This window comes from Chinchilla lanigera, unplaced genomic scaffold (genome assembly GCF_000276665.1).
Source record: "Chinchilla lanigera isolate Chin_1 unplaced genomic scaffold, ChiLan1.0 scaffold00012, whole genome shotgun sequence".
Classification (NCBI taxonomy): Eukaryota; Metazoa; Chordata; class Mammalia; order Rodentia; family Chinchillidae; genus Chinchilla; species Chinchilla lanigera.
The window spans coordinates 27,381,103-27,406,809 of record NW_004955413.1 but is presented as its reverse complement, the minus strand read 5'-3'; the positions used below and the strand labels follow the sequence as shown (position 1 = coordinate 27,406,809).

The following is a 25,707-nucleotide window of genomic DNA, read 5'->3' as shown; positions in this document are numbered from 1 at the left end:
AATAGCCAACAAGTTGGGCATGATGGTGCATGCCTGTAATCCCATCACTCAGAAAGCTGAGGCAGGAGGATCCCCATAAATTCAAGGCCAGTCTGAGCTACATAGTGAGACCCCGTTAAAAAAAAATAGCCAACAAGTATCATATAAAAAAGTTCTCAACATCATTAATTAGAGAAATGCAAAGCAAAGCCACAGTAAGATATATCATTAAGATGGCTACCATAAAAAAAAAAAAAAGTATCCTTAAGAACATGGAGAAATTGGAACTCTTGTGAATTCAAAGCAAGATCTCAAAGAGATATACACTTACATTCATAGTAGCACTACTCACAATAGCAAAGAGGTGTGAGCAACCTAAATGCCCACTGGTGGATGGACACACAAAGTGTGACACGCACAGTGGGGTGATTGTCTTGAAAAGGAAGGAAATCCTGTGGCTCACTCTATAGATGAATCTTGAGAATATTATGCTGAGTTAATTGAACCAATCACAAAAAAGACAAACACTGTATAACTCCATTTATAGGAGTATTTGAAAGCAGATTAATGGAGACAGACAGTAGAATGGTTGTTTCCAAGGGCTGAGGGCAGAAAGGGAGCAGGACATCTTAATGCAGACAGAGCTGTTGGGAAGGGTACAGTGAACTGGGCACTGGGAATACTAAAAAGAACATAAATTGATATTCTGTAAGACACTCTGCAATAAACATATTTAACATATATTAACAGATTTTCCATAAACATTTTTTTAAAATATTTTAAAATCTCACTTTAAAAAGTTATGTCCTCTGACCCTCACAATTTCCCTTTTAGAAATATATCACAAAAAAACATTTTGATGGACAGACAAAAACATGCTTCAGAAATGTTCAGTGCAGGGGCTGGGGATTTAGCTCAGTGGCACAGCGCCTGCCTGGCAAGCGCAAGGTCGTGAGTTTGATTCCTGGTACCGGAAAAAAAAAAAAAAAATGTTCAGTGCAGGACTGTTTATGGTCATGACCAAAAATCCAGACTATCTCAGACTGGGGATTGAGAAAAGGTTTACACACACTGGACTGCCCAGTACCGATCCAGTGATGTAGCTATTGGTGCTAGAAAGCATCCTGGATATATTGGTAAATTAGGAAAACAAGTTACAAGGCAGTTGGGGTGTGTGTATTTTTACAGGAAAAAGTGTAGAAAGATTCGTATTAAGGAGTGAAAATTACGGGATATTGGAATTGGGGCTCATAACTTTTTTCCTAATTTTTCTACAGTAACACATATGCTATTATCTGCACAAGTATTAAACAGTGGGTAAAATAAAACTCAACATTTCCCTATTTTACAGCACAGTCTGGCCTGCTTCTCAGCTGGGATCAGAAAATTTCTGTACAAAACACAGCCAAGTTGTGATAAACTTTTCAAGTGTGTATTGTGTACTGAAGGAAGAAGTCAAAATAGAACCGATCTCCTTCCCGAGCTATTTCCTTAGGTTCTATCCTGGAAGCCAAAGCACTGACAGAGCCTTCTTTGGTTAGAAGAAAGCAGAGAAATGATCGTTTTGTTTTCAGAGGAACAGCTGGAGTAAAGGAACGAACACATATTACTTAAGTTCAAATCCAAACCAAGCTCCTCTGTGTGCACAGAACATAATTTTGAGCACACACCTTCTGATTTAGAGCAGTTTTAGCTACAAACTTCTTAGAACAGTGATTGGGATTTTTAACTGTACAATGAATGCCATTATTAGGTATTTGGGAGCATGGAAAGGGCTCCATAAAGATAACAGTTTTCTATCATACTTAATTTTTTAAAAGCATACTTCATTCCCTACTTCTAGGGACAGAAGCAGAGCGACAGACCTAAGTAAGAAGACACCCAAGCACCAGATGAACAATGGCTTCTTGGCACAAAATGACAGGGACACAGGTTCAAGTGCTCCGGGTCACCGCACACAGAGATGTCATGGTCACAGTGGCAATCAGTCATCTATCAAACTGCACAAAGGCACTTCGGGAACGAGTAGGGATGTACGAGCTCCCCGGCTGGTACAACACTGTCAAGAAAGCGTTCCGAGGGAAGGAAGCATCAGCATGAGCATGTGGCGATGTCTCCTTGGGTCTGCCCGACAAACGCACTCAAACTGATGTTGGGGCGGCACCTGAGTACTCCTACCAGTGGGTGTCTTAGCCACTTTCTCATTGCTGAGACACAATGCCTGCCACCCGGAACTTCGAGGAGGAGAGGTTTACTTTGGCTCATGTTTAAAGCTGTTCACATCACGGCAAGCCAGGAAGCCAAGAGAGAAGGGAGGACCGGGAAGGGAGGTACCCATCCAGGTCACACCCCTGGGGACTCTTCTGACCAGACCCTACTTCCTACCAGCAAGTCAGCTACATCGCCCCCAGGGTTCAGTCACTTCCAAAAGCCCCACTTCTGAACACAGGAGGCCTTTGGGATCTGTAACAGTGGGAGAAAAGAAAACTTAGAGCAAATAGGCAGAGAGGAGCATAATTCAGAACCACATGCTGGGAGATGGAGAATTACAGCAAAAAGCAGGAAGCGAGTGTAGAATAAAGGAGGAAGTGGAGCCCAGGACTTAGGCATTCCATTTTGCCTCAAGACAGGTTCCTTCCATCTGAAAAGCCTCAGCTTCAACCACACAGCTCTGTTTAAGGCTGACAGAGCATCGTTCTTCCTGGCATCTCTTCTTTCGGTCCTGATTTTTTTCAATAATGAGCAGTGACCTACCTTGGTTGGGGTAACAAGGAAAAATTCCAAGGGCCAGGAAGCGTCAGCAGCTGGCATGAGCTCTTAGCGGCACACAGGATGGAAATGAAATGCGTGCTGGTTCTTGCACCTGCTAGCAAGCATCACGGTTGTCTGCCCTTTTTCAGGACCCTCCAAGGAGGGCTCCCCACACCCACACTCAAAATACTATTCGCTGAGGGTTCTTACTCAATTCGTACAAAAATCACCAATTGGCAAAGTGTAGCTCAGATTAACAGCCCTGGGCTTTGAATGCCAGTGGCTACCAGCTCTGTTAGCGGCTGCGGCCCTCCTAGCCACCTGGAACCAGCAGCGCCCAGCCGGCTACCAGAAATGGCAGCACCTGGCTCCTCTTCACTGTTCTTCATCATTCTCTGCTGCAAAACTAGTTCCACTACCAAAGGCTGCTGCAGCCAAAGCAAATACTCCCCGGAGTTGTTGGGGGCGGGCATCTGATGCAGCTGGTTAGCTGCACGACATCTGGGACAGCTGTGGGACAAAAGTATCTTTTAAGGAACATCAAAAAAAGGCATTGGGGCTGGGGATTTAGCTCAGTGGCAAAAGCGCCTGCCTGGCAAGCGCAAGGTCGTGAGTTCGGTTCCTGGTACCGGAGAAAACAAACAAACAAACAAAAAAAGGCATCATCTTTTGAGGTCCTTCTCTCTTATCCCAGAAGAGGCCCGCAACAGTTCTGGATCTTTCCAGAATGATCCACACTCCATTTCCTTGGGTCCCCAAGCCGGCCCTTATTCCGGCTCTCCCAGGGCCCCCCGCAGAGTCGCATGTCCTGTGGCACTGAAACCTGAAGGGACAGCCGCAGGCAAAGGCCACTGGGTTCTCACCTTTTTTCCTGAGGTATTAGTGCCTTCCAGGCAACGTGCAGGTACCTTCCACACCCTGCACGCACCCCTTATGCACCCTTCATGCATCCGTGGCCACGTGCTCCCACCCACGACCTCACATCCCCAAGCCCCAATGCCAGGCAGAACCTTGGCTTTAAATGTCAGGGGCAGCCGAGCGTGGTGGCGCACACCTGTAATCCCAGCACTCAGGAGGCTGAGGCAGGAGGATCGTTACGAGTTCGAGACCAGCCTGGGCTACAAAGTGAGTTTAAGGCCGGCCTGAACTGCATAGTGAGACCCTGTCTCAAAAAGACCTAAATAAATAAATAAATAAATAAATAAATAAATAAATAAAAATAAATGTCAGGGGCAGAGCTAAGAGGCAGGAAAGCCTCTGATTGGATGAGAGCTTGCAAGCCAGCAAGGCTGCCCCTCATCTCCCTCTCCCACCCCCGCTTCTCCCTCCTCTGGGACAGCAGCCCAGAGTCCCCTCAGACACCTTTCACCATAAGGGATGGCGACCCCCCTGCGGTTCTCGGTGTGGCTCTGGTTCACCGCCATCTTGCTACAGGCGCCCTCACTGGGAGGGCGGGGCTTGTGCCACACCGCTGGGCGGGGCGTGAGGGGAGGGCAGGGATTATGGCGCAAAGGTAGGCAGCGAGTAGGCAAGGCAGCTGGTCACGTGAGAGGACACAGTCAAAGGAACAGACGGAGCCAAGGCTGGGACACGCCCCTGATGGGAAAGAGGGCTGGCCCAGAACAGTGGCTCCGCCCCCAGAACGCCAAGAGATTGAGGGGATAGGTCCGTGGTCTCCTCTGCACTGGTCCACAGCATGGAGGACCCTGCCCCAAGGTATAGGGTGGATACCTAGGGGATCATCTAGGAATGGTGGGGTGGATCATCTAGGAATGGACGTTAAAAGCAGCCATTCCCCCAGAACCTCTGCCACGAGTACCCAACGCCCCCCACTAGCTGGGCAGAAAGTTGCTGCTTTTTGGAGAAAGGGACCAGGACAATTTCTTGCTTCTGCTAAGGTTTGTTTTGTTTTGTTTTCTTTTGGGTACCGGGAATCGAACTCAGGATCTTGCGCTTGCCAGGCAGGCACTTGTGCCGCTGAGCTATATCCCCAGCCCTCTGCTAAGGTTTACACAACTTTCTTCCATCGGAGAAGGCCTGGAACCGGAGCAGATTGTCTTGTGAGATAGTATCCAGGAAAGGGAAGGGGAAGTTCAGCCGTGAGCCAGGGACAGTTCCAAGCTGAGCCTTTGTGTGACGTCCATCATACCTGCCCTGCCTCCTCTAGAAGTGATCGTGAGAATCTGGAGGAATACTTTGTACCTGCACTGCTTTGAGGACCAGAATATTGAACATATTCCTATTTCCCCCAAGCTTTACAAATAGCACAGGTCTTTAAATAAAGGGATGTTAACATCTCACTGATTACTCCATTTCATGAGTGTAAAATGCTGTTATGTATAAAATGCACTATTAATGTGCCAGTGATGGATAAAGGGCCAAACTGACACGCCATCAATTGTAACGTACCTTTATTTTAAATGCAAGAACAAACAAAATGCCATCGGAGCCGTATTGAGTCTCTATCCTTGGGTAAGAGGACTATGTTCTCTGGACTTCAGTTTCCATATCTGTGTGATGCCGCTGGACTAAGAGCTCCCAGGTTTCTTCTAGCTGTGGTACTCAACAGCCACCTCACTGCTGTCACTAACTCTCACCGCTCAGCGTCATGTTGCCCTCTCATTTTACTTGAATGGTTCCCAAGTCTCCTGGCTCATCTTCCTCCAGTTCTTTACCCCATCACTTCCCTCCGTTCATACTATACTTTGCACTTACCCCACAGAAAGCTGAAGCCCCATAACACACAACTGCATACATCTGTCACACCCACATTCAAAAAAATAATAAAGGTGTGAGAGTCAGGTTGTTTGCTGGCTATAAAGGGGAATGCACATCTCAAGATGTTTATGTTCAAGCTAATGTTTAAATTAACTCTTAAGTATTCATTGCTGTAAAATGGGCTTCTAGGTGAGAGGGGCCCACTCCTTTCCTAGACTTGGTTCTTGTTTTCAGGAGGGGAAAAGCTAGGTCGTTAATGAAAAGACAAGCATAACCTCCGTAAGGTCAGATGTGATGGCTTGTGCTCATTTGGGATCTGAAGCCCCAGGAAATAATGCCTGGGTCTGACCTCACAGTCTCACCAAGAGGGCCCCCGGCTCACCCTCCACACATGGGAGAGATGACATAATGGCTGACTCAGCCAGACAGCAAAGGGCACAAAGACGACACAGGCCAGGCAGATATTGTTCAAACAGCACTGTTTAGTTGTACAACACAGAAAGTCTAGCAACATTTACACAATCCGTTTGTGTCTGTTGGCTTGTTTTCAGTTAGGAAACAACCAGAATGTCACCAAAAGGTTGGCTGGGCCTGGTAACAGTTAAGAAATGGGTCGTTCTTGCATCCCCTAGGCTTGGGCCTCTTGTTCCATCAGGTCTTGGCTATAGATGAATGGCCCACAAGTCACCAGCCTTTGAGCAAGTTGTGTCCAGGTGGCGATGGGGTAAGGTGGCCAAAGGAGGGTTCTATAAAGACAGAGTGTGTGGGGCAGTGGCAGCCAACATTCGCAAACATTCATGCATCTGGTGGGGTCTTTGCCCTCTGTCGGGTATTTTCCATTAGCCTACAGTGACCACCTATGGCCAGGCTAATTCATTACTCACATTAACAGGGTGAGGGACGGGAGACGGGAGTAGTAGGAGTAGGTGGGGAAGGATCCCTCTTATTGCTGAGTGAACAGGAGGGTACCGTTTTTCTTCCTACAGTGTATAGCTTGTAAGTTTCTGGGATCTGGATGTGTTTAGTTCATTTTCTTATTTGAGGATAAGGAGGAAGTCAACTGTAGTGATCTCTCCTTGGGAAAACCGCTCTTGCTAAGTGGCTGCATTGTGGGGTAGGGTGGGTATGTACCAGCCACCCCTGGTGATTCTTTAAAAAGTGATCCTAACCCTTGCTCCGCCACATCTGCAGTGACCCACCCTTTTAAGTATACCTTTATGTGATGAAAGAGACACCTCTGTCCCACACAGGGAAAGAGGGCGGCTGACCTCAATGACTGGCAAGCAGAAAAGTTGCTTTTTCGGTCCTTGAAGGAAGCCAAGAGCAGCTCGTGCGGATGAGTGGGTAGGGAGCAGTGCCACATCCCTTGGAGATGGTTACAAGCAGCTGGCATGGGCCGGCAAGGGCAGAAGCAGCTCTTAGTGTGTTCCTTCTCCCTACACATGGGCTGGGACTGGCGCACACAGGCGATGGAGCAGGGCGGTGCTGGCTGGCGAGAGCTTGCCACGGGGAGGGGAGGAGTGGTTTGGCTCAATGGAGGAAGCAACTGTCCTAAGGAGGCCGCTGGCCCCTCCCACCTATGGAGGGTGGGCGGGACCAGCGCAGCACTAAGGGGCTGGGCCCTGCGGCAATATCGGCTGAGAGGAATGGAGGGAGAAGCAGCTTGAAATGGCCTTCATTCAGCAGAGGGGCAGGGGGTGGCTGGCACAGGTGGAAGGACAGTGCCCAGGAGGCCTTCTCCCTGCAGGAGGGTTGAGAACGCGTGAGGTGCGCAGACCAGCAGCCAGCAGCAGTCACATCAAGACAGCTTCTCCAGGGAGGCCGAGACCATGGTTTAGGGGTGCCAAGCATCCTTTCCCTGCTCAGGCTCTCCAACACCCACCGCCCCCACCCCTCAGTCTTCCCCTGCTGGTCCTGGGGCCCAGTCGCCCGTCTCCATATAGGACCACTCACTGTGGGAGCCAGGAGGCTCCAGCTGAAGGGCAGTAAGCTCTGCGCCCTAACACTGCTGCCGTTGTGGCCCAGCGAGAACCCACCCTGGAGTAAGGGAGGGTGAGCGTCGGAGTGGTAAACCAGCCTTCAGGAAAGACTGAGACTGTAGGACCCGGGACACTGGTGATCTGATCACCCCTCCTCTCGCTCCTGGTCCACTCAATCTTGGGTTGTGAATCTGTTTTTTTGTTCCTAGCACCTGAGTGATAAAGGACTGGGACTGTAAATGCTGGCATTCAGAGAGGACCAGTTAAACGCCTAGGTTGGACCAGGAGTTGGGATAGGAGGTTGGAGGAGTTGCTGTAAACAGTATCACTTGGTGTTTTCTCTTTCCTAAGGCTAAATTGTTTTCCCAGGCCAAAATTTCAGCAATCCTACTACAGGTTAAGGGAGAAAGAGTAATATCAGCACAATAAACAGGGAAGTCTATGCATTAATAAGTAGGCTTACAGGAAAGGCAAGAAAGGGCTAAATGTGTGATTGTGGGTGTCACCGGGAGTGTCTACAGGGGTCGGGAGGGAGAACTGGGGGAAAGCAGAGACAGACAGACAGACAGACAGACCTAAATGGAATTCGCTTCAGCATAAAAGTGAGCAAGAAAAGAAGAGGGAATCAAGTATGGATGAGACCTGGAGAGCCTCAGAGAAGCCAGCTGAGAAGAGGGAGAGGTGACCTAAGATTTGTCTCTGAAGCCAACCTCTGCCAAAGAAATATTGTACATAGTTTCTGATACTTCTTCAAAATCCATCCTTCTAGAACTTAATGCACCGTCCGCTCAGAAGGCGTCCAACCTGACCAGCACAAGTGCTCTCTTAACAGGGCCCTGGGAACTGCCCAACTCACCATGGCGCCTTCGCCTTGGCTGACCACAGGGTCAGGGCTGATTTCAGCTCTCAGCCATCAAAACTGTCTTTCCAATTCTCCATGGTGCCGATTTCTCTTATAATCTCAGTTTGCACTGTCCTGGGCTTTTCATTGTGATTTTAATTTAGGGTAGTGCAAAGTCATTTTTTGGAAGTAGACTGGACATAAATTGTGAATGCAGAAGTCAAGCTAAAAGGATTCATCTAAAAGGATGTGAAAGATGTCAGAAATGGGTAAGAGGGAGGGAAAAAGGGACACATGGAGGGAGGGAGAGAGAGAGGGAGGGAGCAAAGGGAAAAAGGATTGAAAGCAGGAAATAGAGGCAGGCAAGTGGCCAGGAAATAGAGGCAGGGTGAGCATGGAATGCGGCAATCTGAACAGTGACAGGTAGAAGCTTTTGGACAGGGACCTTAACAAAGACCAAAGGTTGGAGCTCCCCTTTCAGGCATCGATTCTGCAGGAACCCAGCGGAGATGCAGGTCTCTGCTCCCCTGGGGCTCTGAGGAAGTCCTAGCCTTAGCCCAGGTCCCCGACTCACAGGGAGGTGTTGTCAGCTCCCACCCCCACCCCAGTATAGCTCAGCGGCCTGTCCTCAGAGAATCTCTGTAGCCCCAGTTTGCGGATGGGGTGCAAGATAAGAAAGAGTCGCCTGCACCTGCAGCTCACCTGATCCCAGCATTTTTAAATAAAACCTCCCCCAGACTTCTCAGGGGAGGCGCTCAGCTTTGTTCTGGGACACGAGGAAAGGAGACAGATAGCGGACAGTCATGGAGGGAGCAGACTTACGAGGGACTTTACAGGGAGAGTAATGAAAATACCTCACCCCTGCGCAATCACACACAGGCACGCTCCCTCCCTCTCTCACACACACACACGCACACGCACGCACACCCCAAATGCACATACACATGCACACAAGGTAGACAAGATGTTCCACAATACCAGACAGGCCCGTGGGACAGAGCTGAAGGGCAGAAGGTGGCTGGAGGTGGTACTCGGGATGCGTGTGTGTGGAGAGGAGGAATGTGGATGAGGGGGTCATCATGGGTTACTGTCGTGACTTTCCTCTGTGTCCACGCTCACCGGAGGGAGGCCTCCGTTGTCATTGAGCCGCTTGGCCCTGTAAGTCTCATAGTGGATGTTGTGTGTCACTTCCTTGAGGTCCTGGAGGTGGGTCCTGAAGGACACAGGGTGAGAAGAGAGAAGGGTGAAATTAGGAGCAGGAGAGGAAGAAGTGACCCACCTCAGAGGCTGACCCGTCCCTTCAGTGGACGGGACCCACTGACTCCTGTCGGCCCTTTCACTTTAGACAGGAGGTAGAGCTGGGGCAAAAAGTTCTGTGAGAGACCCGGAGATTCAGGAGTCTGCACAGATGGTCCTGGACCCCCATAATTAAAACCTGCCCTGCGAACAAAGGGCAGGGACATCTTACCTGATGACAAAGTCTCGAAGCAGGGCAAACTCACAGTGGTTGAGGTTTTCCACTATGAACAAAAGAAAACAGTGGTCATTTCATTAATGCAACACCTAAGAAGTAAACTATTTTCGGCTCGCAGAGGCATGTAAAGAGAGCATGAGACAGGTCCTTTTGTAACCCTTCCGGAGCCTTGCTGATGTCACTGTATTTTATTCACTGAACAAATATTACACAGCTACCATGGGCATAATACTGGTCTAAACTCTGGGGAGTAACAGCTAATAAGGATTATTATTGTTCCCATTTTACAGAAGAAAAAACTAACACACAGTGAGTCTAAGAAACTTGCCAAAGCCTAAGATACAGCTCCGATCCATAAGGAATTTATAATCTGACTGGAGGAAAGTAATACACAGAGAAGATAACAATTGCACCATCTTAAAAGGTCACACCCCATATGATAAATCCAATTCAACACAGATGGGAGGGCTGGGGATGTAGCCCAGTGGGAGAGCGTTTGCCTAGCATGATGAGGCCTTGGGTTTGATCGCCAGTACCAACATCAAAACCATAAATGGAGCACCTACTATTTACAAACCACTTGTCAAGGGTTGTAGGAGTGGAAGGAAGATTAGACATGGCCCTCTGATCTCACAATGACCGTACAACAGTCTCATTAATAATCCCAAATCAAGGTAAATGATAAGAATGTGCTATTTTTAAAACCCCAACAATGGGTGGGAAGTCAAGCCAAAAAAAAAAAAAAACCCTACAGTGAGTCACAGGAAAACCAGACAATTCAAAATAATGAGTTTTGGTTTGGGAATCAAAATATCCAAGTCTGCAATCCAGATTCACCATTTACAAGTTATGTGAGCCCTTGCCTAGCACGTGTAAGATGTTGAGTTTGATCCCACTACACACACACACACACACACACACACACACACAGAGTTATGTGGCAAAGCACACACTGGAAAAGTACCTAACCTGTCTAAGACTGGAGGTTTCAGCAGCTTATATTCTGAGGAGAGGAACGCCTGCCCTGATCATATTGAATGAGATTACTGAAGTGCTTCTTTGAAAATTTTCAGAATCATCACGACCTGTCCAAGGTCACATCCATTCATAATCAAGTGGAAACGGCAACAGGCACCACTGTCTGGCATTTTTTCCCATCACACCTCCCTTAACGTGAAAACCTTTCTCTGGCTCCCCAGTCCTCGCTAATCGCTCCTGGTTCTGAACTCTTGACACAACTCAGGGCCATCTGGTCAGGTACAAATGGGTCTCACTGCTCTCTGCCTGCGAGTATCATCTTCTCAATGACACTGTAAGCTCCTTACAGGCAGAATCTGGCTGACATTCATCGTATATCACATATCCCAGGACACTGGCTTGATCTATAGATGCTTAATAAATGCTTGCTGGATAACTGATCAGCAGGCAGCTCTCCCAGAAAATGCGTTGAATTACCTTCGATGATCCCCCAGGGGGTTTTCCTGCCGAGGACCCTCTTGCCGTTCACTTGGTACTCCTTGTCACTTCCCACCACAGCAAAAGGCATGCTCTCCTGCTGGATGGGGCAGAAACACAAACCAGACACACACGCACCGTCATCTTCCTATGATCTGCACGTCCAAGGGCAGGAGAGCAAATGGTCCTGGACGTCCAGCCCTGAGCCATATGTTTCTGATGTTCACTGAGAGATACTATTGACGGCAAGAGCAAGACTCTGTCCTTTGGAAAGAGCACTGCACTGGGAATCCGGTCCTGGGTTCAACCCTGAATGAGCCACTGCCTGGCCGGCTGACCTTGGTTAAGTCAGCTTTCCTTCAACTGGAGGGCACTTTGTACATTCATTTTTTAAAAAACATTTGGAACAACTATATAAGCCAGCCAGCAGCCAGAACCTCTCATGACAGTGCCCACCCAAGCAACAGCTAGACTCACTGATATCTGACCCTGTCTCCTGTAAAAGCTATCGGCAGATGCCCACGTCTGCTGAACTCTGAGCACTAGGCCTCCTGCTCCACCAGGCAGATTGTGTGTCCGCCAAGTGCCAGCTGCTTGTTCCCATATGTATCTGCCTGATATGTACTTGTGATTGTCACTGGATAAGTGAACTAATCATGTGTCGCTCAATGACAGAGATAAGTTCTGAGAAATGTGTCACTGGGCGATTGTGTCATGCACACATCATAGTATGTACAGTACTTCCACAAACTAAGATGGTTACATCACGAGGTGATACGATTGTACGGGACCACTGTCATATGTGGTCCTTTTACAGTGGGGACATCATTATGCAGCTAATAGCTGGATTATAGAAGCTGAGGGCATATATGTGTAGAGTTTGTTTCCCTGAAAATTAAGTCAAATGTTTTATAAAGACTTCATAATGGTGAACTTTGGCAATTACAGTGGATTTTGCAGCCAGTATGATGGCACACACCTGTGATCTCAGCACTCTGAGAGCCTGAAGCAAAAGGGTCAGGGGCTAGGGATTTAGCTCAGTGGCACAGCGCCTACCTGGCAAGCACAAGGTCGTGAGTTCGATTCGTGGTACCAGAAAAGAAAACCAAAAACCAAACAAACAAAAAAAAAAAAGTAAAAGGGTCATAAGTTTGAGCCCAGCCTGGGCAACTCAGCAAGACCTTGATTCAAAATTTAAAGTTAAAAAGACCTTAAAAGAAAAAAAAGGGCAGGGGATATAGCTCAGCGGCACAGCACCTACCTGGCAAGTGTGAGGTCATGAGTTCGATTCCTGGTACCAAAAAAAAAAAAAACCTCACAAGTAGAAAAGAAAAAAAAAGATAAAATTAAAAAGACCTGAGGATGTAGCTCACCACAAAGGCCTGGGTTCAATCCCCAGTACCGAAAAAAAGCAGGGGAGTATACTTTGGACTGGGGTGGTAGCTCAGCGGCACAATGCTTGTCTAGTTCTGGCAAGACCCTGGGTTCCATCCCCAGTGTGCAACAAACATAATGAAAAAGAGTGGATTTATCCACAGAGGCCTTGACACTATACGACTGATGAATATGATGCATGTGTTTTATTTTAACATCATAAAATGCTTACTTTTAAACATTTAAGATTTGTATACATCAAAAAAAAAAGATGTGTATACATCACTTTTTAAAAAATGATTCCCTCAATTTCAATGGACTTTTTAATTAACTAAGACTAACTCCCTATCCTAACTATATCAGATCAGACAGGGCTTCCCCACCCAGTACTAGTTGGCGGGTTGGGGGGGCCTGTAGCAAGCGGGCCACACAGCAGGTGGTTGAGTGGTACGTCCAGCCACTCCCCATCGGGACCACTGCCTGAGCTCTGCCTCCTCTCAGATCACTGAGGATTCCTTTCCCATAGGAGAAAGAATCCTATTGGGACCTGCGCATGCGAGGAACCTGGGCCACATACTCCTTTAAATGGTCCCCAAACCATCTTCCATCATCATCACCACCATCACCATCGGCAATATCAGTCCCTGGTGCTAGGGGACACTTCTTGATTATCCACACTTTGACAGCAGAGGGAATTCAAGACAAATGCAGTGAGGGTACAGTGGGTTAGTCTAAGAGTCCAGACTAGGTTTCAGGCTCCTGATGTAGAATTACAGAATTGTAGAAGTTTAGGATTGAAAAGGACCCAGAAATCTCAGGCTGCTTTTTAAGCCAGGTTCCCTGGAGCTTTCCTATTCATAACAGGCATGCCAATGGCCACTGGGAAGACGGGGCTTTGTGCCACGTCACGCAGCCAAAGCAACTCTGTTTCTATGTATTGTGTGGGTCCTCTGAGGTTTGTTTGTTATTTGTGATTGGTTGTGGAGTTTGTTTTGTTTTGTTTTGTTTTAGACATCTACACTATACTGACCAGGCTGGCCTCAAAATCCTGGGCTCAGGGAGTCCTCCTGCCTCGGCCTCCTGAATAGCTGGGACTACAGGCACTTGCCATTGCACAGCACCTGTCATCACAGTGTCATTTTCTTAGATGTGTTCCTCTAGGGCAGTGGTGGCACTTCTAGGGCAGTGGTGCTCTTCTATGGCACGTGTACTGCAGCTGGCTGTTTGTTACCACTGAAAGCTCTAAAAGGTTCACCATCACTGCTCTAGGGGGAAAAATAGCTGTAAGCCAGATGGTCTAACTCCTGCATTTCATAGAAGGGGAAACTGAGGCAGCATCTGACAAGAGCACGAATTCCCCTAGGCATCAACCTGATGCTTTTCTCACCTTGGTGCCCTATCCCCACACCACACACACTTGGATTCTGCCTGCCAGGCCCCATGGGGGAAGAGGATGCTTGTGTGGGGTCTGGGGATGGAAGGGAACACCGGCTTTCTGGGTGCAGGGAGCCCTTCTGTGGGGTCGCAGCCCTAGCAAGGGCCACTGATGTCAGGCAACGTAGCACAGAGATGGAGAGGGACGGGTAGGAGAGGCACACGGACACGTCCCAGGGCACCACAGGGGGGCAAGGGAATGTCTGTGTGGTACACAGAGTCCCGGACACCCACCCTGATTTTGTCGTTCTCGGTCTTGTCCTCCAGGTCCTCATCAAACTCCTTTTGGGGGTAGAATTCAATACCATTTACTTCAAGCTCCTTGCGGACCTAGAGGCAAGAAGGAGAAGCAAAGCAGTCAAGTGTTATCGCAGAAGACAGAGGTGTGCATGATTCTGCGTGTGCGCGCGCGCATGCATATAAGTACGCTTGTGTGGGAGCTGAAGTCAGAGAGGTGATCCCGGCCTTTGATAATCCAGAGTCATCTCAACTCTGAGGGCTTGGGCAGCAGGAAGATCCTGCTGTTCACAACTACACACCCCAGCTGGAGAGGAGGGGCTCCCGGCCCACGCACAGGGCCCTCGCCGAGGTGTAGGGTTCGGACACGTGGTGCAGGTGGGTCCAGATGCCCCTGGACAGTGCTGGTGGCCTGGGTGCTACGTCCTTCTTTGCAAGGAAGAGTCAGAAGGCCCCCTACCCAAGACCTCCAGCAGCCTTCTTTCCAGGATGGCTAAAGTCTCGCCCCCTCCAGGGTGCCCCCCAGGCCTCTTCAGTGTTGTTTCATTTGTTTTCTGTTTTGTACCAGGAATTGAACACAAAGCCTTTGCACTGAGCTACATCCCCAGCCCTCCCCCTTTGTAAATTTTGAGATGGGGTCACTAAGTTCTCCAGGCTGGGCTTGAACTTGCAATCCCTCCCGCCTCCCAGAGTGCTGGGATTACAGGAGTGACCACAGCTGTATGTTTCTCAAAGGTAGCAACTGTCTTTACATTTCTCTCACATCGTCCCTCCCCTGCCCAATAGGAGAGGGCCGATCTCATAGACGCGACAGCCAGTGAGGAGAAGCAGGGGGTTAACTGTCCGGTCCTTTAAGTAAGCTGAAGTTTGAGCCATGTTCTCGGTGACCAGTGTATCCAGAGGTCGTGGCAGGCAGGTGTGGAGGGCACGAACAGGCCAGCCTCCAGCTGCACAGACCTCTTCCCTTTGGTCCCTGGGTCCCAGAGCCTCCAGCCCAGCCTCCCAAGTGGTTAAGGGGATCGGGGAGGGCGGGCAGCGGGGGTGAAGGCAGTGGTGAGAGCGAGAATTCAGCCGGACCCAGAAGGGGAGTGACCTGCTGGAGACAGGGACAGGTGCAAGGGGCTCCTCACCCTCTGCTTGAATTCGGACTTCTCCTCCAGGGTCATGGTGTCAGCCTTGGCGATGACGGGGATGATGTTCACCACCTTGCTGAGGTGCTTCATGAACTCGAGGTCCAGGGGTCGCAAGCTGGGGCCCAGAGGGGGTGGGATGGTCAGAGCCCCAGTGTGCCCCTCAGCCTCTGCCGCCTCCCCAGGGAGCCCTTGGGAGAGGACTGGGCTGGGATCTGGCTGAGGCACGAGGCTGCGCACCCCCCCACCCCGCCTCAGCGTCCGCAGATGTCCCCAAGTCTTCCACCCACACAGCCCCTCGCCCCTCTTTCTTCTGCCCTGTGAGAACCCCGCCTCTCGTTAAACCCCTCAGGCCTAAACCCTTTGCACCACCTTTTCTCACTGGGGGTTCTGGGAACATCACTGGATGGCATCCCCGCCCACACGTCCTCATGTTACAGCTACTTGTATGTGTGACGTTCTGCCCATGGAACTGTTTTTTTCCCCACAGCTCTGGGGATTGAACCCAGAGACTGTTTAGCTAAATCTCTAACCTTTTTATTATTTTGAGACAAGGTCTTGCTAAACTGCCCAGACTGGCCCCACATGTAATCCTCCTGCCTCAGCCTCCCCATTACTGGCATCACAGGCATGGACCACCATGCCCCGCTAGGGCTGTGCTTCTTGACAGGCCTCTACCCAGCCCCCTGAGCTAGTCCTGCAGGACCTAGCTGGTGGGTTTGGCCCTCCCCCAGTCTGAAGGCCTAGCCCCCTCCTGGGGTTCTGAGCCCCCAATCTGGCTCTAGTTTGCAACAGTCAGGGATTCATTAGGTGAGGGTGTCTGATGCTTCCTTCTGAGGGGTCAAAGATGAAGGAGGGCTAAAGACAACTGTGACTGAGCTCCCGAGCCCGGCCCGGTGCCCTTGGTTCACATCCTCCCTCGCTCATCACTGAACACCTGCTGAGTACCTGCCACCTCCAAAATCCAGTACCCACCTTGCCTACACCATCCTTAAGGATGGAGCTCAGGCCTGGCACTTGGCCTTAGTCATGAATCGTGAGACACATGCTTCTCTAGGAAGGTCGCTTGAGATACCAAGACCCGTGGCCTCTGCCTGTGCCCACACTTCCTAGCATGTGCCCACCTGCCACTCGCACTGAGTCCCCAGCACCTCCTGCTGTGGTCAGCCTTCATCTCTATGCCCCTGGCCCTTGCGCCCAACCACCAGCCCCTCAGCCCTGCCGCTCCCTTTCACCCTTCTTGCTTCTCCCCAAACCACCAGCCCTGTTCAGGAGCAGGTATTCATCAGACAAATGAGGTGAGGTGCCCCTGCTCCCGTATACCCAGTCCTCTCTGCTGCTCCCCTGCGCTGTGCTGGGACCCCAGGGGGCAGGAGAGGGGCTGGTGATGGCCGGCTTCCCCCTCCTGGCAAGAAAGTCAGGCTTCCCCATAGAAAGTCTAGGGCATCCCAAGGCCATGGGGCCGGGACAGTATTCCAGTCCACCTGGCCCTCGGCAGCGGAGAACAGGTACTGACTGTCCAATCCGGAACAGGTGACAGGGGACACAAACCAGAGCCACGCCCAGCAGCAGGGGAGGGGTCGGTACGCACGAGTGTCCAGTCGGAGAGATGAAGTAGAGGCAGCAGTGGACGCGTGTGTCAGGGATGCGCTTCTTTCTGGCGATGTTCACCTCCTCCTTCAAGAACTTCTCGTACTGCTCATTGATGTACTTCTCGATGGGCTCCCAGCTGAGGGGCGGGGACACATCGGGACAAGACGTGGAAGCTCTCTTAAGTGCGAACACTTGTGCCCGTCCCATCTGCGTGTCCTACCTCACCCGGTAGGTCTAGGACACCTGAGACCGAGTCTCCCTCACGCCCCCACCCAGGTATGATTTCTGAGGATGGTTAGCTAAGGTAGAACTCCCCGGGGCCCCAGCCTCTGCCTGGGTTCTAGGGACCCGCAGAGCATGGGGGATGCAGACCGTCCTCAGCGCGAATGAACCTGTTTGCCTCTTGGCAGTGTTTAGGGCGAAAATCTCAGGGGCAGACATATACCAGTTTTCATTGTTGATCTGGTCTCCAAAGCCCGGGGTGTCAATGACGGTCAGCTTCATTTTGACGCCACCTTCCTCAATCACTGGGGGAGAAACAGAAAAGGTGTTTGAGAAGTCGGCCCTCCAGGGGACTTCAGGGGGGTGGGCCCACTGGCCAGGGACACCCAGCCTCTTCTCTTCTCCAGGACCAGCGATTGGGAAAGAGCAGTTCGGGGTCTTCTCCACCTCCGCACCTTTGCTGGTGCTGCGCCTGGCTCCTGGAACACTCTCCCTACTTCTACCTCTGCTTCTGTCTCAATCCTACCCGGCGGTTTGACCTGCTCAAGCCTCACTTCTCTGCATTCTCCCACTCCCTCCCGAGACCAGCAGTCTAAGGAGTTTGCTTCATGTAATTTAATGCTGAATTCCACTCTGTCTCGAGGTTGCCTTCCATGTGTCTTATTCCCCAATAAACCTCAATTCCTCCCCCTTTCTGCCCAGGCCCCCTCTACACAAAGCCCATGGGGGCCCCCAGCTGGTCCTCACCATGCCCAATGGCTTTGATCTCCACCGTCTTGGGGATCTTCTCCTCCCGGTTCCAGCTTGCGGCCTTCCGGCTCACTTGGGATTTGAAGAGAGTGTTGACCAATGTTGACTTGCCCAATCCACTCTGGCCTGCAGCAAGGGATGGGGAGGAAGACAAGATAGGAGACCCCGCGTCCACCTCCTGAGCCTCGCGGCTCTCGCACAAACCTACACACTTCCAGGCTGTGATTCGCCTATGCCGGTCGGAGGGGCTGAGCAGAGAGTGGGTAGTGGGAGTGGCTTCCTGCTCACTGGGAAGGGAAGTCGCAGTTGGATTCTACATTCTGTCTTCCTTGGAGCCCTAGGACCATGGGGAACGGGAACCACCTCTGTCTTTAACTAAGGTGGCTTTTTTCATCTTTTGCTTAAGTTGTCTATCTTTAATACACTAAAAGAAAGAAGAAAATCACTTCGCATTCTGACAGTGTCTCATAGTGCCTAAGCACTTTCCCATCTGTTCACAAATCCATCTTTCTATCAGCCCTGTGAGTCCCACAGCAGAGCTATCTTTAGCCCCAGTTGAGAAGGCCCCAGGGAGTGTAATCCTCTTGTAACATAAAATGTGTGCAGGGCAACCTAATGGGTAAACGCAGGACCAGGGACTTGAACCTCATATAATTACGCCCAAGAAGCCCTAGTGTCTGGTTCAATACACACCAGCTAGGGCACCGTGGGGAGAGAGGGAAGCCGGGCAGGCGGAGCCACAGCACCCACTCTACCTCCTTTCACTTGGGCTCGCAGTGCACCTGTGTCCCCTGAGCAGCCTGGCGGGAGCACGAACTTCCAAGAAGAGGCCACAGCTGAGGTGGACAGAGAACCACAGGCCTCAGCTCTGCTTCGTGAGGGTTAACGTGGACAAGTCACAAGGAAAGCCTTGCAGTTGCACAGGAGCACAGCACTGCCTGGATATGTGCAGGGAGCACCCCACCCAGACCCACGACTCCAGCCTGCCGCCTGACTGGGCTTCGGGGGAATCACAGGGACAGTGAGGCCCACGGGGTGCTGCTCTGGCGCATTCTTGGAGCACAGCAGAAAGAAGGCCAGGCTGGGAGGCAAGAGCCTAGGGTTTTAGACCCAACTGTGGTGTTTACCCAGAATGCCTTTGGACTGTCACGTGGAGCCCGCAAGGCCTCAGTCTCTTTAGGACAGGAAGGCAAGACGGAGGGAACTGGGCGAGTCCAGGGATGGAGAACAAGGTGCACAGCCCAGGCCAGCTGACCAGCTGGCAGAAGCCATTCTCCTAACATGGCTACCTCTGGGCTCAGTGCTGAAATGTGCCACGAGTGATGGGCGTGTCTATCACAGGCACCCCCAGGCAGAAGTGGCCCACATGTCCTGTACAGATTGGGCACCTCTACTCTGAAAATTAAAAATCCAAAATGCTCCACAGTTGGAAACTTTTCAAGTGCTGTCATGACGCTCAAAGATATTTAGAATTTTGGAGCATTTCGGATTTTCAGATTAGGGATTTTTCAACCAGTCAAATCTATGGAGATAGTTTAAAAAAAAAAAACAAAACCCAAAATCAGAACATTTGTGGTCCCAAGCATCTTACATAACGGAAACTCAACTTGCACTTGCCACTGTTGTCCCGGCATGCTTTCTAAGGGCATTTGTTCCCTCCGTATTCTTAATGCCAAACGCCGTCCTAGGGGTGGAGGCCCAGTGGGGGAGGGCAGGTGGCGCTGATTCCCCTATAGGTCTGGGCTCAGACCCACCTGCCCCTCAAGGGGCTGTTTAGTGTAAGAAACCAAAACACAGAAGCAAAGGGTCACACTACGCTGTAACAAGCACACGGAAGCGCTAACCACAGGTGCTGGTTACATCAGCTTTGCAAAGGGAATGCAACCCGGTCTCTCCGAGTTCAAAGACATCTACGAAGCAGCAACAACTAAGCTGAAACCAGAGAGATGACTTTCAGGGAGCCGTGAGAAGCAGGAAGGGAGTTCTAGACAGAAGGAACAGCATGCGCACAGACTCAGGTAGGGGAGGGTGTGGGGAGTCGAGAACAGTTCGCGAGAAGGAGGAGAGCGCTGGGTACGCAGGGGAGGGGAGGAGTCTGAGGAGAAGCAAGAGCACCAGAGTCTAAACTCATTCTGAGGCGGAAGAAGTTACCAAAAGCCCTTTGGTAAGTGGGGAGGGGGACTTGAGCGCTGCAGGTTGGGAAGATCACTCAGGCACTCATTGGATAACGGATTAGAGGGGACAGGAGACAGAGAACCAGGAGGGCCAGTGCCACTCCAGGTGTTTCTCATGGCCTGGCTGCCAGAGTCCATGAACCATTTGCTACTGGTTCTTGTGGTCAGAGTCTTTGTTGGGTTTTTTGTTTGTTTTGTTTTGTTTTGTTTTGGAGACAGGGTCTTGCTATATAGTTCAGGCTGGCCCTGAAATCACTTTGTACCCCAGGCTGGTCTCAAACTCATAGCAATCGTCTTGCCTCAGCCTCCCAAGTGCTGGGATTACAGGCTGCGCCACCACACCCGGCTGTGGTGAGAGTTTTGTACTGGGAGGTAAATAAACCCCATGTGCCTCTGAGCACCCTGCTGAGCCAACTGACTGTTCTTATAGCCAGATGAGTCACACTCTGGCAGAGCTTCCCACCTCGCTGCAGGTCGGGGCTCTGAGCAGCACCGAGGCAGGTGGCCAGGGCTACTGGGGAGAAGCCTAGCAGCCTGGGGTGGTGGCAGCAGGCACCAAGAGAAGTGAGCGGACTCAGAAGCACTCAGAAGGGAAACGGGACAGATTTGATGACTGATTCAGTTGGAGGAAGACGAAAGAAAGAGGTGCCCAGCTCCCGGTTCACACTGAGTGAACTCAGATCTCACTGAGCTCTGCCAAAGGTTCCTGCGACATTCTGTGACCCAGTGATGGCTCTGAGTGACCAAATCCCTGATGATTCTCTTGACGCTTCCTTTTTTTCCCCCCAGTACTGGGGATTGAACCCAGGGCCTTTGCACTGACCTACATCCCCAGTCCCTCTTTATTCTTTATTTTGAGATGGGATCTCATCAAATTGCTAAATTGCCCAGGCTGAGCTTAAGCTTGCAATCCTCCTGCCTCAGCCTCCCAGAGTGCTGGGATTATAGCATGTCCCACCTGGCATCAGAGTTTTAAAGGACCACAAAGGATAGGAAATAAGGCCACCTTTCATCCAGTCCTCCCCGCTGCTCTTGGAGGTAGGGAAGGACACTGCTGATTTTCCCATGCCACAACCCTGAAAGGGAGATCAGAGTGGTGAGGAAGCTGCCCACCTACACCCAGCTGGAGGAGGAGCCAGACTAGGCACCCACCCAAAGCTCCTACTCCCTGGATCAGCCATCTTTGAGGACAGAAAAGAGTCAGGTCTTTGTGATCAGCATGACAAATCCTCCTGAAAGAGCTCATCCTAGAGAAGCCATGGCTGAGGCCATCCTGGGGAAAGAAATAGGATCCTCAGCACCGCCCGTCCCCAGGCACACCAGCGACCCCACAGCCTTCCGTACCCACGACCATGATGTTGAAGTCAAAACCAGTCTTCATGGTCTTCTTGCGCATCTGCTCGATGATGGTGTCGATGCCGACGTAGCCCAGCAGGTTGGAGTTGATGCTGACGGGCTTCATGGGCACTGCCGGCTTAGGCCTGGGCTCGGGCACCAGCTCTGACATGGCTGCGTCCGACCTGGTCTCAGGAAGCCCTGTAGAGCCAGGGTGGGAGGGGCAGGGGGAGTGGATGGGAGGACACCAGAGGTCACATGGAAGCCACAGTATTTTTCTCCCGTATGCAATACTCCACGGAGTTGGAACTCAAAGGGATTTGAACGTGACCCAGTCTGGTCCCCCGTTCCATAGGTGAAGAGACAGCCCAGAGAGGAAAGAACTTAAGAACACAGAGCAGGCCAGGTTCTCTCGCTGCTGGCCACATGCTCCAAAGCACCGTATCTGTGGGTCCAAAGCCAGGGCTCCTCCACCCCAGCACTGCTGACATCCAGATTCTTTCTTACAGAGGGTCGTCCTGTGCCTTGTAGGATATTTAGTGGCACCCCTGGTCTCTACCAGATGCCAGTGGCCCTCCAGTTGTGACAACTAAAAGTATCTCTAGACAGTACCAAATGTCCCCAGGGGCAACATCACCCCGGTGGAGAACTGCTGGTCTAAGAAACATCAGGGGTTATTTAGACCCAAGTCCAGCCCTGCCAGGGAAAGGACAGAGACACTATGGGATTCTGGGCCTAACACCTATGGACTGTCACCAGCTTCCATTGCTGTGTCCCTTACAAGCAAATGGGGCTGCCCTTCTCTGCAGAGAGCATCGTTCCTTCCCTGTACCTCAGCGTCCTCTCCGTTCCATGAGCAGCAAAGTGAGGGTGTCCATACCCAGAGGCGTCCCAAACACCTGCCTAGCCATAGATCTGCGACTGTGGGATGAGCGGGGAGGGGTGAGACCCACTGAGGGCAGTCACTTGCCTAAGATGACACAGAGTGCTCTGGGAATGTTGAACGGCGGACGAAAGGGTAGGCCGAGGAAAAGCCGAAGTCTGTCCAGCTCTGGAAGCTCGTGGGTGTTTTTACACGCAGGAGAGACCTGTGGTGCCCTCAGTAAGCCACTGCCCACCAGCATAGGTTCTACAACAGGGCGACTCCGTCTCACCACCCATAAAATAGGTGAGTGGGGTGGACTTGGGCAGCCCACCTCCCCCCAGGAGCCCGCTTCCTCCTCTGCGGAGCAGTCACTTCTGGTTAAGGCTGCCAGTGAGCACTGCCTAGGATAAAGATGTTTAGAAGCGCCGGGCATGGCACCCCACAGCCCAGACCCTCTTGCCCCTGGCCCTTCCAAGTTCTCAGGCTTACCTGGAGGGGAGGCTAAGCCCCAGGCAGCACTTGTGAAAGGGCTGGGCCCCAGAGGCTGACTTCACAAGCACATCTATTGGCCTCCAGGCTCCCTGGAGGACGCCTTCCGGCTGTGCCTTTCTAGAATCTCACAGTTCATGATCACCACCCTGCAGAGTCTCAGCCTTGCAGAGAGGCCTAGGCCTGCTGGAGCAGCAGATGGGCAGGAGGGAGAGGGGCCGGAGCTCCCGCTCCCCAACCCCCAAGGCTCACCAGGAATCTGCTCTTGTACCCCTGCCACCTGGTCCTTCCGCGGGTACTGGCAAGACCCTCTGTCCCCGGTCACTCCCAGGCACAGCCAAATCTGACAAAGCCTTGGGACCTCCCCACCGGGCCTGGCGGGGCTCCTTCTTACTTCCCAGAAAGCTGCTGCCAGCCAGGCGGCTCCAGAGGGCAGCAAGATTGGCTCAGGCCTGCAGCAGCTGACTCTCAGCAGCCTGGCTCCTCCACTCACACACGTGGCTCCCGGCCCCCACCTGCACCGAGGGCCTGTGCCCCATTTCTCCTGGCCAGCTGCTCCCACAGCCGGGCCCTCTCCATTGCTCTTGGCTGAGCCCACTTGGTCTCTACGCCCTGAACTGTGAAACACATCCACCTGGGGCTGGGGGAGGTCCTAATCCCACTTTACAGGTCTGAAGAGTTAGCCTTGTTGGGGGTGGGGGTGTCCTTATAAAGCATGTGTCCTCACCACAGCCTTCTCAGGCCTGGCCTGCCACCTGCAGCATCCCGAAAAAGCACCTTCTCCCAAAAGACAGACCTGGATTGAGAAAGGGCCCTACCAGACTCCCAAAGAGGTTCTAGGGGCTCCGGTAGTCCCATGCGGGAGAAGCTGTGGGCAGATCTCATTTATTCTTTTAACGAACACCCATTAAAAGTACCCATTGTGTGCATGACACAGAGAACCTGCTGGTAAGCCGGGCCCCTCCCGACACATGCCAATTACATGCCAGTCAGAGGCTAACATCCGCTGATCAAGTACTGCAAGCATGCTGCGGGCCACTGGGCCACAAGATTTGCTAGAGGACGCTGTGCCCCCTCCAGCTCCTGGCTAACCCCTAGCTGCGCTCCTGTCTGGTGCAGATGTCCCTCCTCTGTGAGGCCTTTACCCCTGGTACCCACTAGACTCATCCATTCATTCATTCATTCATTCCCACCCAGGGCATTTCATGTGCTGTCAAACGCAGGCCTAATCTAGCCAAGCCCTACACTAACTGCCAAAGATACTTTTGTATCTCAAACAAGGTCACTGCCCCCTCCCCCAGGGCCACTGTCCGGTGAGGGAGCCTAACAAGTACACCAAGACCTCCAGGGCACAGAACAAATGCTGTTCTGGAGTTGAATTCTGTGGCTCCATCCACTGTCCCTACATAGACCCCCGGTGGGCAGCTGACCCAGGCTTGAATCCTGTGGGCCTGCTTTCTCCTCAGAAAAAAATGAGGACGGTCTCTACCCTGCTCGGTGGCTGTACCACTTATCCACAGTCATGGGCATGATTCAGTGCCCAGCAGGCAGTACCCAGCACTGAATACGTGCTGGTTTCCACCCCTCTTCAGGGCAGGGGCTGTGGCTCACTGACCTCTGTGGCCCATGTACCCAGCATACTCCAGGCACTCAGCGACGAATGAGTGCTGAACGGATGAAACCCCAAGCAAGGCGAGTGTCACTTCAAACCATCACCTGCGTCTTCCCTCAGATGCCAGCTCTGTACACAGCAGCTGACCCCCAGCCGGCAAATGGCTGTGGTGTGGGCCACAGTTAAAGGATACAGAGCTCCTCCCCGCTGCAACTGATATTGGAGGGGGACCCCTAGAGTGGGAAGAGTTCAGGGTGGGGGTGACAGCAGGATGCCCCTCAAATATGCCACCCAGGCTGCATGGTCCCCAGGGCCCCTCCTACACTCACAGCTCCCCAGAGCCCCTGGAGAGGAGGGGATCTGCCTGCAGACCCCCTGCCAGGAGCCACTTGCCCCATCAGTGGCCAGGGGACAGGTACTGTCCACCTGACACAGCGCTGGGCCTACATGAACAGAGTCCTTCGTCCCCAGGGCAAGTGGGGATGCTGGTACTTTCTCACACAGACAGATGGCTTTGTCTTTGTCCAGCCCAGGACCCCACCCCTCTGTTGGGAAGGCAGGAGTAGGAGAGGACCTTTCCAGAATAGCGCTTGCCTCCCCTTAGAGCTGGACCCTTTCCCTTCCCCCCTAACGGAGGAGTCTCCCAAGCGGATGGGTTCCCATCAGCCTTCAAGACCCCACCCCCGCCGGAGAGGAAACTGTAGGCCACCCCAGCCCCAGTCCTGGGAGCGTGGAAAAGGAATCGCAATAGTATGTTCGCCTTGCCCCATTCGCAGGAGCGAAGGGCCCCCATCCCAGTCCTCCCGAGGTCAGCCAGTTCCCTGGGAGACCACCGGCTGGTGGCTGTCTGTGTGGGGGAAGGGGGCTGGTGTGTCAGCCAGCGCGCGCGCGCGGGGCTCATCCGCCGTAGGTGGCCTTGGTACCTGCGCGCGGGGTGCGTGCGCGCGTGTCTTGTGCTCCAGCATGGGGCTCTCCGCTCCCCGCGTTCCCGTGTGCGCCTTCTTGCAAGACTGCCAATGCCGAGGTGTATGCCACCGTGCGTGCGTGTCCGGGCATATGTCACCGCGCGTGGGCTCCTCGGCGCCGCACCCTCCCCCTGGTCGCACCCCCGGCCGCGCTTGGGGGACCGCAGCCTCCTCCGCTGGGCGCCCTACCTTTGGACATGAATCCTCCTTTGTCTCCGTTCCTCCGGGAGATGCTCAGGGCGCGGGGCTGCAAGGCTGAGCGGGGCGCAGGCTCCCCCGGGCCGAGCGGCCCCTACAGCCGGGCCTCGCCCCTCCGCGCTCTCCGCCCCG

The 25,707-nt window shown here is 52.2% G+C and overlaps 2 protein-coding genes and 1 long non-coding RNA gene across 11 annotated transcripts in view; 1 reads left to right on the top strand and 2 right to left on the bottom strand.

The window, feature by feature from the left end:
- Positions 1-4,196, bottom strand: part of Wbp2nl (WBP2 N-terminal like) — a 39,493-nt gene extending 35,297 nt beyond the window's left edge. For all 5 annotated transcript variants that reach the window (XM_005379392.1, XM_005379394.2, XM_005379393.1 and 2 more), the window contains exon 1: positions 4,093-4,196. In XM_005379392.1, coding sequence (XP_005379449.1) covers positions 4,093-4,154 — 62 coding nt within the window. In that variant the 5' untranslated portion in view covers positions 4,155-4,196. The remainder of the gene's footprint in view (positions 1-4,092) is intronic.
- Positions 4,197-4,306: 110 nt separating this feature from the next.
- Positions 4,307-16,987, top strand: LOC102028627. 2 transcript variants are annotated; one of them, XR_260118.1, is made up of 3 exons: positions 4,307-4,446; positions 14,273-14,388; positions 16,906-16,987. It is a non-coding gene; the product is annotated as an uncharacterized LOC102028627 (long non-coding RNA). The 2 variants fall into 2 exon arrangements; XR_260119.2 differs by lacking the exon at positions 4,307-4,446 and adding an exon at positions 4,492-4,628.
- Positions 5,911-25,707, bottom strand: Sept3 (septin 3). Of its 4 annotated transcripts, XM_005379385.2 has the most exons (12): positions 22,801-24,992; positions 22,417-22,712; positions 21,456-21,647; positions 17,935-18,063; positions 17,411-17,492; positions 16,964-17,101; positions 15,373-15,490; positions 14,240-14,335; positions 11,198-11,297; positions 9,737-9,788; positions 9,388-9,481; positions 5,911-6,194 (listed from the first exon to the last, which is right to left on the bottom strand). In XM_005379385.2, the coding sequence occupies exons 2-12, from the start codon at positions 22,568-22,570 to the stop codon at positions 6,111-6,113; spliced, it is 1,239 nt and encodes a 412-aa protein (XP_005379442.1). In that variant the 5' UTR covers positions 22,571-22,712; positions 22,801-24,992; the 3' UTR covers positions 5,911-6,110. The 4 variants fall into 4 exon arrangements, with proteins under 4 accessions (XP_005379442.1, XP_005379443.1, XP_005379440.1 ...); XM_005379386.2 differs by lacking the exons at positions 22,417-22,712; positions 22,801-24,992 and adding an exon at positions 25,567-25,707; XM_005379383.2 differs by having other exon boundaries at positions 22,417-24,992.